The sequence below is a fragment of the Cucurbita pepo genome, chromosome LG17 (assembly GCF_002806865.2).
Source record: "Cucurbita pepo subsp. pepo cultivar mu-cu-16 chromosome LG17, ASM280686v2, whole genome shotgun sequence".
NCBI classification, from domain to species: Eukaryota; Viridiplantae; Streptophyta; class Magnoliopsida; order Cucurbitales; family Cucurbitaceae; genus Cucurbita; species Cucurbita pepo.
The window spans coordinates 1530163-1542221 of record NC_036654.1 but is presented as its reverse complement, the minus strand read 5'-3'; the positions used below and the strand labels follow the sequence as shown (position 1 = coordinate 1542221).

General features: G+C 38.9%; 4 protein-coding genes across 8 annotated transcripts in view; 2 read left to right on the top strand and 2 right to left on the bottom strand.

Annotated features, from left to right (window-relative positions):
* Window positions 1–5311, top strand: LOC111778673 (carboxyl-terminal-processing peptidase 2, chloroplastic-like). Of its 2 annotated transcripts, none has more exons than XM_023658631.1 (13): window positions 1–166; window positions 330–666; window positions 765–914; window positions 1199–1281; window positions 1436–1641; window positions 2093–2161; window positions 2521–2639; window positions 2862–2937; window positions 3012–3053; window positions 4282–4390; window positions 4672–4769; window positions 4846–4939; window positions 5020–5311. In XM_023658631.1, the coding sequence occupies exons 1-13, from the start codon at window positions 56–58 to the stop codon at window positions 5143–5145; spliced, it is 1620 nt and encodes a 539-aa protein (XP_023514399.1). In that variant the 5' UTR covers window positions 1–55; the 3' UTR covers window positions 5146–5311. The 2 variants fall into 2 exon arrangements, with proteins under 2 accessions (XP_023514399.1, XP_023514398.1); XM_023658630.1 differs by having other exon boundaries at window positions 324–666.
* Window positions 5273–6841, bottom strand: LOC111778674. The gene is made up of 2 exons (XM_023658632.1): window positions 6302–6841; window positions 5273–6082 (listed from the first exon to the last, which is right to left on the bottom strand). The coding sequence occupies exons 1-2, from the start codon at window positions 6641–6643 to the stop codon at window positions 5540–5542; spliced, it is 885 nt and encodes a 294-aa protein (XP_023514400.1). The 5' UTR covers window positions 6644–6841; the 3' UTR covers window positions 5273–5539.
* Window positions 6842–8166: 1325 nt separating this feature from the next.
* Window positions 8167–9011, top strand: LOC111778081 (small acidic protein 1). 4 transcript variants are annotated; one of them, XM_023657727.1, is made up of 2 exons: window positions 8167–8309; window positions 8594–9011. In XM_023657727.1, the coding sequence occupies exon 2, from the start codon at window positions 8605–8607 to the stop codon at window positions 8791–8793; it is 189 nt and encodes a 62-aa protein (XP_023513495.1). In that variant the 5' UTR covers window positions 8167–8309; window positions 8594–8604; the 3' UTR covers window positions 8794–9011. The 4 variants fall into 4 exon arrangements, with proteins under 4 accessions (XP_023513495.1, XP_023513491.1, XP_023513492.1 ...); XM_023657723.1 differs by having other exon boundaries at window positions 8591–9011; XM_023657724.1 differs by having other exon boundaries at window positions 8550–9011.
* Window positions 9012–11682: 2671 nt separating this feature from the next.
* Window positions 11683–12059, bottom strand: part of LOC111779188 — a 57484-nt gene continuing 57107 nt past the window's right edge. Inside the window, exon 15 of the mRNA XM_023659281.1 lies at window positions 11683–11897. The gene's annotated coding sequence lies outside the window, so the exon portion shown is untranslated. The remainder of the gene's footprint in view (window positions 11898–12059) is intronic.

Sequence of the window (12059 nt, the reverse complement as noted above, 5' to 3'; positions counted from 1 at the left end):
AAGCCGTACAGTCATCAGCTGCCAGCAATGGTGGTGAACGCTCAGTAGGCTTACAATGGCGATGGAGTTCCTCTCGAGATGTGCTTCTTCTTCCTCCTCCTCACCATGTTTCGCTTTCTTCAACGTCCATCTTCAACATACTATTAGTTGTCGCGCTACTGTCAAGGTACTCGTCCTCCATCTCTTTGTTGAAATTATCATCAATTTCGTCTGCTGTCAATCATAATGTAGAATTTCACTCTGCCGGTGCAATTTTCGCCGTTGTATGTCGCATTAGGAATTTAGATTGCTTTTCAGTAATGTGTTAGATTGAGCTATGGCAGTCGCAGGTATTGCCATGGAATTCTCCTGTGGTTGGTTTTGGTCGATCAACGAGTCTCGGCACCGATGGTCGGGGGAGAATTTGGGGTTGTACTTGTGGACCGAATCGTGGTTTGTTGCTTCGGAAGCTATGGAGATACCATTCCAGTTTGTCCTCCTCGTCTGGTATGAGTTCCGTATGCTATCGGTATGTCTTCAAGTGGAAAAAATACGCGGGGAATTTCCGAAGAGTCAGGAATGCTATGGAAAAATCTAGACACCGTTTTTCTGTACAACTTGCTCGGGTGATGGTCTGCGTGATGCTAGTGATGTCTGTGTCTTCTACTTTTGAGGATAGTCCATCATGTAAGATTAATTTTCAAATAGTATCTACACTCGAGCTTGAATTTGAGAAAGCACTCTTCTGCATTTTGTTTTTCTTGATTGAATGTGCTTTAATTCAGGGGCCCTCACTGAAGAGAATCTACTCTTTTTGGAGGCATGGAGGACAATAGACCGTGCGTATATCGACAAGAATTTTAATGGACAAAGTTGGTTTCGTTACAGAGAAAATGCATTGAGAAATGAACCCATGAATACGCGAGAAGAGACCTGTATGAAATTTCATCTCTGTTTCTTATCTTGCATGGTAGACCGAATATTTTCCTAGTTATGATCCGAAGGCATGAATAAACTGTTTCAACCCAGGGTCGTAAATTTGTCCTATCATTTGAACCTCTGATCCTATTGATTTGATTATTATGATCTATAAGTTAGATTGATAAAAATAAATCTTGCTGCAAAACCTCACTCGGTCTCATATATGTGGCGAGAAACTTCTTGCTAATTTAGCACTTCAATTTAGACTTGTTTACTCGTCTTCCTAATTTTTTTTCAGATACTGCAATAAAGAAGATGCTTGCGACTCTTGATGATCCCTTCACTCGATTTCTAGAACCTGAAAAGTTTAAAAGCTTGCAGGTAGGAAATGCTACCTTTTGTTAAGTTGTGTTTCATTTGTCTAGATGGAAAAGAAATTCCATCTACAAATTTAGACGTGACATTCACTTATAATCTCCTTCTGGATGTATGAAAGCAATGCTCTAAAATCTAGTAATATCTTCTTTGAAGGCAGTCTGGTACTCAAGGTGCTCTTACAGGTGTAGGGCTGTCCATTGGTTATCGCACCGCTGTTGATGGACCTGCTGGACTTCTTGTCGTTTCAGCTGCACCTGGGGGCCCTGCAGAAAGAGCTGGTATTACTTCTGGTGATGTGATTCTGGCAATTGATGACATTACTACAGAATCCATGGGTATATATGATGCAGCAGAGCGATTGCAGTAAGTTTCTTTCCTTCCCAAGTTACCATAATCTTGAAACAGTGCAACAGTACATGTTGCTGGTAGATAAATAATATATAAAAAAGTTAATAAGGAGGTACTTATTTAACTTTAACATGTTGCAACTTCTCTTTAAATTTAGTAATTTGTATTCGGTTATATCCGGATATGCAAAAACATGGATTTCATGTTCATGGTATCCCTGGTGTTTCATTTTTGTTATGAAGGATGAAACATACGCTGTATTTTGTTTTATTACTTGATCATAAGCCATCGCAATGATTCCTACAAACTATTGCATCGAAGGCACACGAGTAGATTATCTGTGAACCTATTTTGAAACTATTGATTTAGAAAGGCCCTTTTTCTAACTCATGTTAGTTGGTTAAGGTTATTTCTTGGAGTCGATTTAATTGTATTTTACTTCGCCATCTAACAAGAGTGATTACAGGGGACCCAAAGGAAGTTCTGTGCAATTGACCGTTCAAAGTGGACCCAGTGTAAAGCATCTAGATTTAGTGTAAGCTTATCTTCCACCCTTTTAACGGCTAGCTGACAATGATTTGGTGCCTTCCTCCTTTCAGCAGTTGGTTAAATTCTTTTGTAAATCATGGTAGTTTCTCGTTTGTGTAGAATATTTCAGTTTGTCATTGGAATTTATCCCCTTATCTTATATTTTTTCAACTAGGGAGCCAAAAGTCCTGAACTAGGGAGCCAAAAGAATATTATTTCAGTTTGTCCTGAACTAGGGAGCCAAAAGTCCTTTGCCCCTAGAGAGAACCTTCTGGCATCATATAGCTTATGAATAAAGCTGCACTAAGTCTACTTTCCCCTCTACTATTCTAACTGTTCCAGAACTAATAGAATCACATCTTCCAGGCGAGAGAAAGTTGCAATAAATCCAGTGAAGTCCAGAATTTGTGAGTTGCCTGGCTCAGGGGACAATTCTTCTAAGATTGGTTACATCAAGCTTACCTCATTTAATCAAAAGGCCTCTGGTAAGGAAGATCATCTGTACTTTGTAGCTAGAGCAACTACACTGTAGTTTGACTCAGACAAGATAATCAAATAATAAAACTGAAATTTCCCTCATTCATTTTACTTATCTGCACGTCATTTGAAAACAACATTATGTCTAGGGCATTATCTTGTAGTATTCTCAGTCTTCAAGGGATTCCAAGAGATAACGTGCTTTTGTTTTGAGATTACGTCCTTTGCAGGTGCTGTGAAGGAAGCTATTGATTCTTTAAGGAGTAACAGGGTTAATGCCTTTGTACTCGACCTTCGGGACAATAGGTGATTAGCTTTCACTTTTCAGCACTTTAAGTTTGCACTTTAGCACAGTTCTTGAACTATGGATCTTGTTGCAGTGGTGGTCTTTTTCCCGAAGGAGTTGAGATTGCCAAGATTTGGTACGTGCTATTTGAGTATTATCTGATGTAATTCATGTTGTAAGCTTCAATAATGGTGTAATATGACACAACGGAATTCAAGTAGATTACATTTAAATTTATAACGTGGCAAAAGATTCTAGGTGATAGAAGTGGTCACTTTGCATTCGTCGGCTCTTTCACCTGGATATCAAATCATAGTTCATGGAAAATTTCCCCGTTTAGCATGTAAGTCATATTTGCATTGCACATTACATAGAACTGCAGATGTTACTAGAACTACAGATGTTACAATTTTATTGTGGTCATACTTTTTACTTTTAGGATATGAAACTAACTTTCCTACACAATACATCCCACTTGGGGCTTGAAACCATGGAAGAAGATACTTGGACAAAGCCCATGTTATCCATCCGCCCCAAGGTCACCAACCAAACAAAACGCTGTGATCTTCCTCCGAATTTTAGCCTTCTATAGTCAGATGAAGAAAGGGGAGGGGAGGTAGATTGGGATAAGGACAAAACAGGACTTGCTAGAGAAGATGATTGCTTGAAGGCTCCAAATTCCAAGTACGAGAATCATTTCGTATTTATTTAGGGAAAGGAGGTCTCTTGTAGCAACAAAAGAAGGGTAGACAAGTCTTGGAGCTTGATTTCATAAATAAATCTTCTAAAATAGAAATCAAATTCTAAGGGACGTAGGAAAGTCAACACTAGGAATTAAAACTGAATCAACAAACGCCTCTTTGTTTCAGCATTGGGAAATGGTTGAAATGGGTTTCTGAGAACTCTTAAATATGTCATTTAGAAACCACATTAGCTGTAGGCTCACAACCATAGTTGTTCATGATAATCTTGTACCACATTGAATCTGGTTTTTGAAGGGAAAGCATCATATCACTTTGCTAGGTCAATTAGGCTCCTATTTACTTGATTCCTTTTGCCTGCCCTCGCTAAATTCCCTGTAAAATAGGTTGTCTGTAGTTTGTCTACATTTATTTTTAATGAATCGAGTAGACTTATATTTATTAGGTGATTTTGATGCTGTGCATGCTCGAGATCCATCATTTCATCTTTTCTTTTTTTCATTGATCATTTTATTTGCTAATTTACTTCTTTATTTTGGAAATCAGTAATTTATCTCAGTTTTAACATAATACTTGACATAAAAGAATTTAAAAGTTGATAGTGTCACGTGCAATGCACATAGAACTCTGCTGCCTGGTTTCATATCATCAGTTCTTATTCAGGTTGGACAAAGGTGTTATTGTGTATATTTGCGACAGTGGTGGTGTCCGAGATATATATGATTCAGATGGAAGCAGCACTATAGCAGCTTCAGAACCACTAGCCGTGTTGGTAAACTTTCAGCTCTATTCTCTTTCTAAATAAAGGCGTGCTCAAATATCTCATCTGTTGTTTCTTCATCATCACAACCCTTTAGTAACTCAAATTTTAGTTCATCTTTAGCATTTCATTAAGTTACATTTCTTTTCTTGGTTTGAATTTAAAGCCGACTTCCATCAATGAATTCCAAACACCATTTTGTCTTATTTCTGGACATTTGCAAATCTAATGTATGGAAAAGTGTAATCCTTTCTTAACTTTTATTGTGACCATTTTGGTGATACGCTTATCAGGTCAATAAGGGAACTGCTAGTGCAAGTGAAATACTAGCCGGTGCATTGAAGGATAACAAGCGTGCTGTGTTGTTTGGAGAACCAACTTATGGGAAAGGGTAAGAACATTTTGCAGCGCCACAAAATGTCATTTTTATCCGTATTCCTAACATGAACTCACATCCCTCTCTGCAGCAAGATTCAGTCAGTCTTTAAACTATCCGATGGTTCTGGCTTGGCTGTTACAGTAGCTCGTTACGAGACACCAGCCCACATCAACATTGACAAGGTCTCCCTATCTCTTACCACACAAACACACAAACATTTCTCAGGAAGCCGAAGTTCTTAACACACCTGGTTATTCTACAGGTTGGAGTGATTCCGGATCGTCCTCTTCCGGCATCCTTCCCCAAGGATGGAGATGGTTTCTGTAGCTGCTTTGAGGACCCTGCTTCTGCTTGCAATGTCAACAGGGTACAACTATTTTCAAGATGATAAAAGATTATTTTGTTTAAATTGCCATTATTTGACTTGGGATGCTCAGTTATCTTGATTGATCAACATTCTTTACATTAATAATCCTGCAAGTTTCTGTTATAGAAATTATTCACAATGTACATACAAGAACAGTACGTTTGATATATATTATACTTTGATGAAATCAATGTACAGTTCGAGACGCATCTTTTATCGATTATTTGAAAACCCAGGATAGTTCTCAAGAAAGACCCTGCTGCACTAGATTAAAAGGCTTACACTATGCATAAGAATAGTTTTGAACTTTTTATTCTATACCCAACAAGATGAGGAACTTGTCGAGGTTTTATGTAACCCAAGTAGTGAGTAAAAATTGGTGAGGTATAGAAGAAAAGCCTAGAAGCTCATTCTACTAAAGCATCCTAGTCCATGAACCTAAAAATGGGAAAACAGCAATCAACAGTCTCAAGAGCAGGGGAGTATCACTTTTCTTTTCTCTCCAACTCAATTTACCACTCTCCATTGATGATGAACTACTGCTCTTTTTTTTTCTTCTCGCCCCAGATTCAACTCCATCAAGATCCTCCCATCCACCAAAATTGGTTCCACTTCTACTCTCCTTTCTAACTTCACCACCATTGCTACCAACTTCCCATGACTGATATCCATAGCCCATCTTTCCCTTACCTAACCCGTTTCCTTGTGCTTCTTCTTCCTCCTCCTCCTCCTCCTTCACCCTCCTCCTCTCTGTGTTGTAGAATGGTCTCTTCCTGGTCTTGGTTCTGGTTCTGCGCTTTGGCCTCCTTTCTGGTGCTCCCCATAGCTTCTCTAGTGCCAGAGATATGATTGACTGGCCTAGTGGAAGAGCTAACGCCATTAGAAAAGCTTTTGGTCCTGAGTTTAACAGCAGTGAGATGATTATGGGTGGCAGAGCCCAGCCGTAGGATTTGAATACCTGCACTCACCAAGATCGGCTGATGAATTTTACTTACCCAAAGTCCAGAAATGCCAAAGAAGAAGAAGAAGATGAAGAACTCTTTAGGTAATTTTATCAAACCGCAAACTGAATTCTCTCCTTGAATATTTCTATATGCTAAATATTACCCATTGTAGGAAGCTGGAAACAGAGAAGCATCGAAGGGATCTATGGATGATTGGAAATGGATTGGGTTACCTTGAAAATCCAGACACTGTCGATTACATCATCCAAGACCCCAGAAGGTTCTTCATCGAACTCCGGCGCCGGCTCGTCGGACCACCAACGGCGGCGTGTCTTCCGGCTAGTTCCGAAGCGAATGCCGGGGTCGAAGCCTTGCTGGGCGGCTTCTTCGTCTTCATTTCTGCGTCTGAACTTCTGGGAACCGAAGGATTCGGCATTGGAGTCCCAAGGACGGTAGTGGGTTGTTGCAGAGGAGAAGCGAAAGCGAGAAGAATGATTGGGGAAAATGGATCGCCATGGATGAGTGAAGCTGAAGCTGAAGCTGAAGCTGGTGGGATGAAGAAGCAGGGCCTTCATTTCGCCACGTTATCCGTTTTGTAATTGCTTCCCTATCCTCCTCTCTTAAACCTCCCTCTCCTTCTATCCATGGCCCATAGTGGGTCGTGGAATGTTCTCTACATTTTTATTTAAAGTTTTGATAATTAACCAAACAACTGGGAGAGATTTTTGAAATTAAGGAAGGAAAGACGATCATAGATGAGTTGTAGATAAACGTTTTTTATTCTATACTAAGATCAAGAACTTTTTTATTTTTTATTTTTTATTTTTTATTTAAATGTATTAATACTAATATTAAAAATTTAACCATATTTTTTAAGGTGATATTAAAGGTTCGTATAAATATTAGGGATAAGATTTATTTATTTATTTATTATTATTATTATTTTTTTACTTCTTTTTCATAATTTAAGAATATTTTTTAAATAAAGGATTAATATGAATATATTTTTAATTATTACTCTTTCTAAGTTTAATTTTGAAATCTTGTGTAAGAGCTCAGATCACCTAACCGATATTGTCTCTCTTGGCTTTTTTTTTTTGGGCTTTCCTTGGTTTCCACACCCTTGTAAATGATTCTTTGTTCTCCTCTCCAACTAACGATGGTTTGTTCTCCTCTCCAACTAATGTGTGACATCACAATCCACCCCTTTAGGGCCCAATCACAATCCACCCCTTTAGGGCCCAACGTCCTCGCTAGCACTCATCTCTTCCTCCAATCGATGTGGGACCGCCCCCCAAATCCATCCCCTTTGGGCCCAGCGTCCTTACTGACACACCGCTTCGTGTCTATCCCCCTCCGGGGAACAGCGAGAAGGCTGGCACATCGTCCGGTGTCTGGCTCTAATACCAATTGTAACGCCCCAGATCCACCGCTAGCAGATATTGTCCTCTTTGGGCTTTCCGGTTTCCACACCCTTATAAATGGTGGTACCCCTTTGGGCCCAGCGTCCTTACTGGCACACCGCCTCGTGTCTTCCCCCTCCGGGGAACAGCGAGGAGGCTGGCACATCGTCCGGTGTCTGGCTCTTATACCATTTGTAACGCCCCAGATCCACGGCTAGCAGATATTGTCCTCTTTGGGCTTTCCGGTTTCCACACCCTTATAAATGGTGGTTTGTTCTCCTCTCCAACTAATGTGGGACATCACAATCCACCCCTTCGGGGCCCAGCGTCCTCGCTGGCACTCATTTCTTCCTCCAATCGATGTGGGACCGCCCCCAAATCTACCCCCTTTGGGCCCAGCGAGAATACTGGCACACCGCCTCGTGTCTATCCCCCTCCGGGAAACAGCGAGAAGGCTGACACATCGTCCGGTGTCTGGCTCTGATACCATTTGTAACACCCCAGATCCACCGCTAGCAGATATTGTCCTCTTTGGACTTTTCCTCTCGGGCTTCCTCAAGGGTTTAAAAGCTAAGGGAAGGTTTCCACGCCCTTATAAATTGTGATTTTTTTTTTTTTTTTTTGAAATTTTAGACGGTTAAAGTATTATAGTAAAAATGGATAATAATAATAATAATAGTAATAAAAAGCTGGAAGGCTGGAAGCGTGATTGTGAGGGCTCGATATATCATCCCTTTGCTTCTCCAGTCGGCACAAAGACGAAGCAAGAAGAATAAGAGCGAAACAGAACTCAGAAATAAAAGTTGGGCTCGAAGCGTGATTGTGAGGGCTCGATCAGGTAAGAATCTTGATTGATTACAATTTCTTTGCCTCTCGATTTTCTTGTTTCTTGTGATTTGAAGCTGTTGTAATTCGCTTCGCCTGGTTCAAAATTCTATTCCGGTGAGTTGCTCATCAAAGATGTCTATGTTCCATTTAAGAAAGCTTCTTTCATCTTGATTATTTTCCAGTCGTTCATGATATAGAATCCTAAAAGAGATCGAATGGCTGTTTCGCTTTTTATTTCGATTTTGTGAAGTTCCGAACAAACGTATCGGTTTTGTTATTGGTTGATTGCAGCAGCGAGAGGAGAAATGAGGCCTACACCGATGGAGTTCTTTGCGGAGATGGAAGAACAGGGATCGACGGTAGCGATGGACGTGGATGATGTCGATCCACTTGAGATATTAGGCGAGGGCGTGATCTCAGCAGAGAACAAGCTCGCCGACTCCGATTTCTTCAACTCCTTCGAGGACGATTTTGATGACTCCGACATCAACTGAAATTCATTTCCCTGGTTCCATTCGAAACAAGTAGTCAGTTTACTAATCGTATGTTTATTGCTTCTGTTGATGAAACAAGATGATTGATGCTAGTATGTCCTACTGCTTTTTAGGGATTTCAGCACTTCTAGTTTCTTGGCGATAAATTGAAAATTGGAGACTGATTGCTTTTGAGTACTTGATTGGTTATGGCATATTTGCTTGCTTTTCCCTCTCAACCACAATAATCAACCGTGTAATCTTTGTCATTAGTTACAAGGAAAATTAAGGAGGTGTTTGTATGTAGTAGACAATTCCTGCAACTATGTGCTCCATTCTGATGTTTAGTAATCCATTTTGGACTTTGAGGAAGTCCATAGGTTAGCCTGAATATCCTTCGAGTATAACTGGCTTGGATGCCAAAAACTTGCTGCTTGCTAGTAAGGAATAAGGATAAGCTCATCCCTATCTGTTATTCTTCATTTCTGTTAGTCTACATTTACTAGTGTAATGAATAGGCGAATCTCACTGATACTTTTATCTGATAAGAATCCCATTTGAAACGAAGAAGGGACTTTATTTAGGGGGAAAAAACTACCTCTTTTTTGTGATATACGAAGAGAGTTTCACCATGGATTTAGAACGGTGCAATGATGCGCCGTTGTGTCATATTTACAGTTGTCTTATAAGCTATAGGTTTTCTCATGAAGGGTCAGCATACTGTTAATTCTTGAATGAGTTGTTCCTAAATATCCTCTGTGAAGTACATAGAATTTTTCTATACTCTTTGGAACTACCCCATTAGATACTGGCAATAGGTCTGCTTTTGACCAACAACAATGTAGAAACCGAAATAGAATTGATGGAAGGTTTCATGTGCACCCCTCCTTTTTTCTCGAATGGAATCAAGTGGATAGAGTTGAAATAAGTTGTTATTAAGGGTTAAATCGAATGAACTATAACCATCGTATCTCAAGCCAGCTTTATTTAAATCCTCCCTATGGGTAAGTTTTCCTTTATTTCTGTTTCTAGAACCAAGGATCCAGCATTTGGATGTATGAGGTAGTGGAACTTGGAAAGTCCAATGTTTCAATTAAACCATTTGGTATTTAGTTTTTACTGAGTTCATTGTTGTAACCTCATGCCAATTACCACAGTGTGTTGGGGATCAGCATGATTACCAAATGTTTTGTATGCTAAAACAATGTGTCTTGGGGAAAGTTTTCTTGAGTTCTTGTTGTAACATGATGTCAATTACCATATAGGTGGAGGTTTGACATGATAAGCAAATTCAGATGATCTGGTGTCTCGATTTTTTTAGTAGGTTAACACAAGTTGGACAAAACACGAGTTCGCAGTTTCTGTCTACTAGGAGAAGGTTCAAACATCAATGCAGCTTTCTTGATGTATTTTTGCAGTAGGCTGAATGTAGGGGGGATCATCACGTTGCCAGTTAGGTGAGTTGATGCAGCTGGGACTTGGAATGTTTATTAGAGAGCTCATGAGGATAGGCACTAGACAGATAGTGAAGTATATGATGGATTTGCAATCTCACTCGAAATCACGAACGCCTCTAGAAACTGCTCGGTTGTGCTCCATGTCGTATGAGTCCTTTTCTCTTTAAGGTCAACCATGAACAATGGAATCTAATGAGTAAGTTTCTGGTTCATGAAGATTATGTATTATGTACATGACTCCACACAGAAGATGAACACAACACAATAGCTTAGGTTTGGACTGAAAAGTTCCACATATTAATCAATGTTTGCTATTATCCACTTTTCTAGTATTTTCATAGGACATCATTTCTCTTCCACGAAATATGTACAGATGGTTTCAAAATGTAATCCCAATAAGAGTTTGGAGTGTTAATTAACCCATAAAAAGAACCTTTGTATGTAACTAATCCCAACATTGATGTATCGAACAAACTCATACGCAAATAAGTCTCAAATATCCTTGATCATGAGACATAATTGTCACTATAAATAGTGACAAATAAGAACCGTGATTAATATTGACATAATACAAGTGGATCGAACAAGTAGTCCAATTCTAAAGAAAAAGTATTATTGATAGTCCAAGACTATACGTATGAATAACTAAAGAAGATAAATTAAAAAAATCATAACTATACATAACAATAAAATGAATAACTAAAGAAGATAAATTAAAAAAATCATAACTATACATAACATTTACTTTCATCATTTATCTTTTCCTATTGTGCATCAGTTAATACTATTGGATTAAAGTTCAATTGAACTACAAAATGAACTAAGATCTAGATAAGTTTTAACACAAAAAAGCAAATGAGAAGGATTAGAAAAAAAAAAACCATGGTCATATCTAAACATTCTTCTACAAAATGAAGCATGTTCTTACAGAGCAGAATGTCGTGATTCTTCTAATTGAATTACTAATCTGAGCTAATCTCAAATAGGCAGAGCAAAAGATCTATATAGTCACATCAGCCATAGGTAGTATTGAATACAAATGAAGTCTCATGAGTCGTGTTCGATACCAGAAGGCTGATTACCTTCCAATTCGAACTAAAAACTAACCAAACATCCATACAACTCTCTAACCATCAAGCCAGTCCCCTCCAAATTCAATCATATCCCCTCCAAGTTCATCCAAGCAGTAAACTTTATTTTTTAGGGCAAAGAAAATTCTCAAGTGGGCTGGCTTCTACAACTGAACTAAGGAAATTCTTCATTTGAAGCTGTAAACAGAAACCACCATGGCTTTGCTAAATCCTGCAATCTTTCTTGGAAAATCATGGGAAAAATTACACTTCTTGTCCAATCAGTTTAATTCAAACATCTGGAATTGAAGGGCAAACAAAGCACAAACAATAAACTCGACCTTGAAATCTTTTGCTCTCTCTTTTTTTTTTTTTTTTGTTTNTCTGTGTGTGAAATTCCAGGTAAAGATCAAATCAACTAAGCACCAGATCAGTTATTAAATTACAAACAGAAAAATACAAGCTTGTACAACAATGGTGCGCCAAACTGAATTTATGACATGCCTCTATAAGGGGATTTGCATAATACTGAGAATATGATCAATCTGTTCAGCTGTGCTCTGAGGATACTTGAGAAGCGCACGCAAGCACATCCACCCTGAATCATAATTCACACATTAGCACTTCCAAGTTTAGAGTAAGCCAAAGTAGATAACCATCAAAGTCCAGAGTACCTATTGAGCATTTTGGCACCATCTCAAAATCGATTCTAGACCAACTTATCCCAATGATTTGCAACAAATTTACAGAAAAAAAGAAA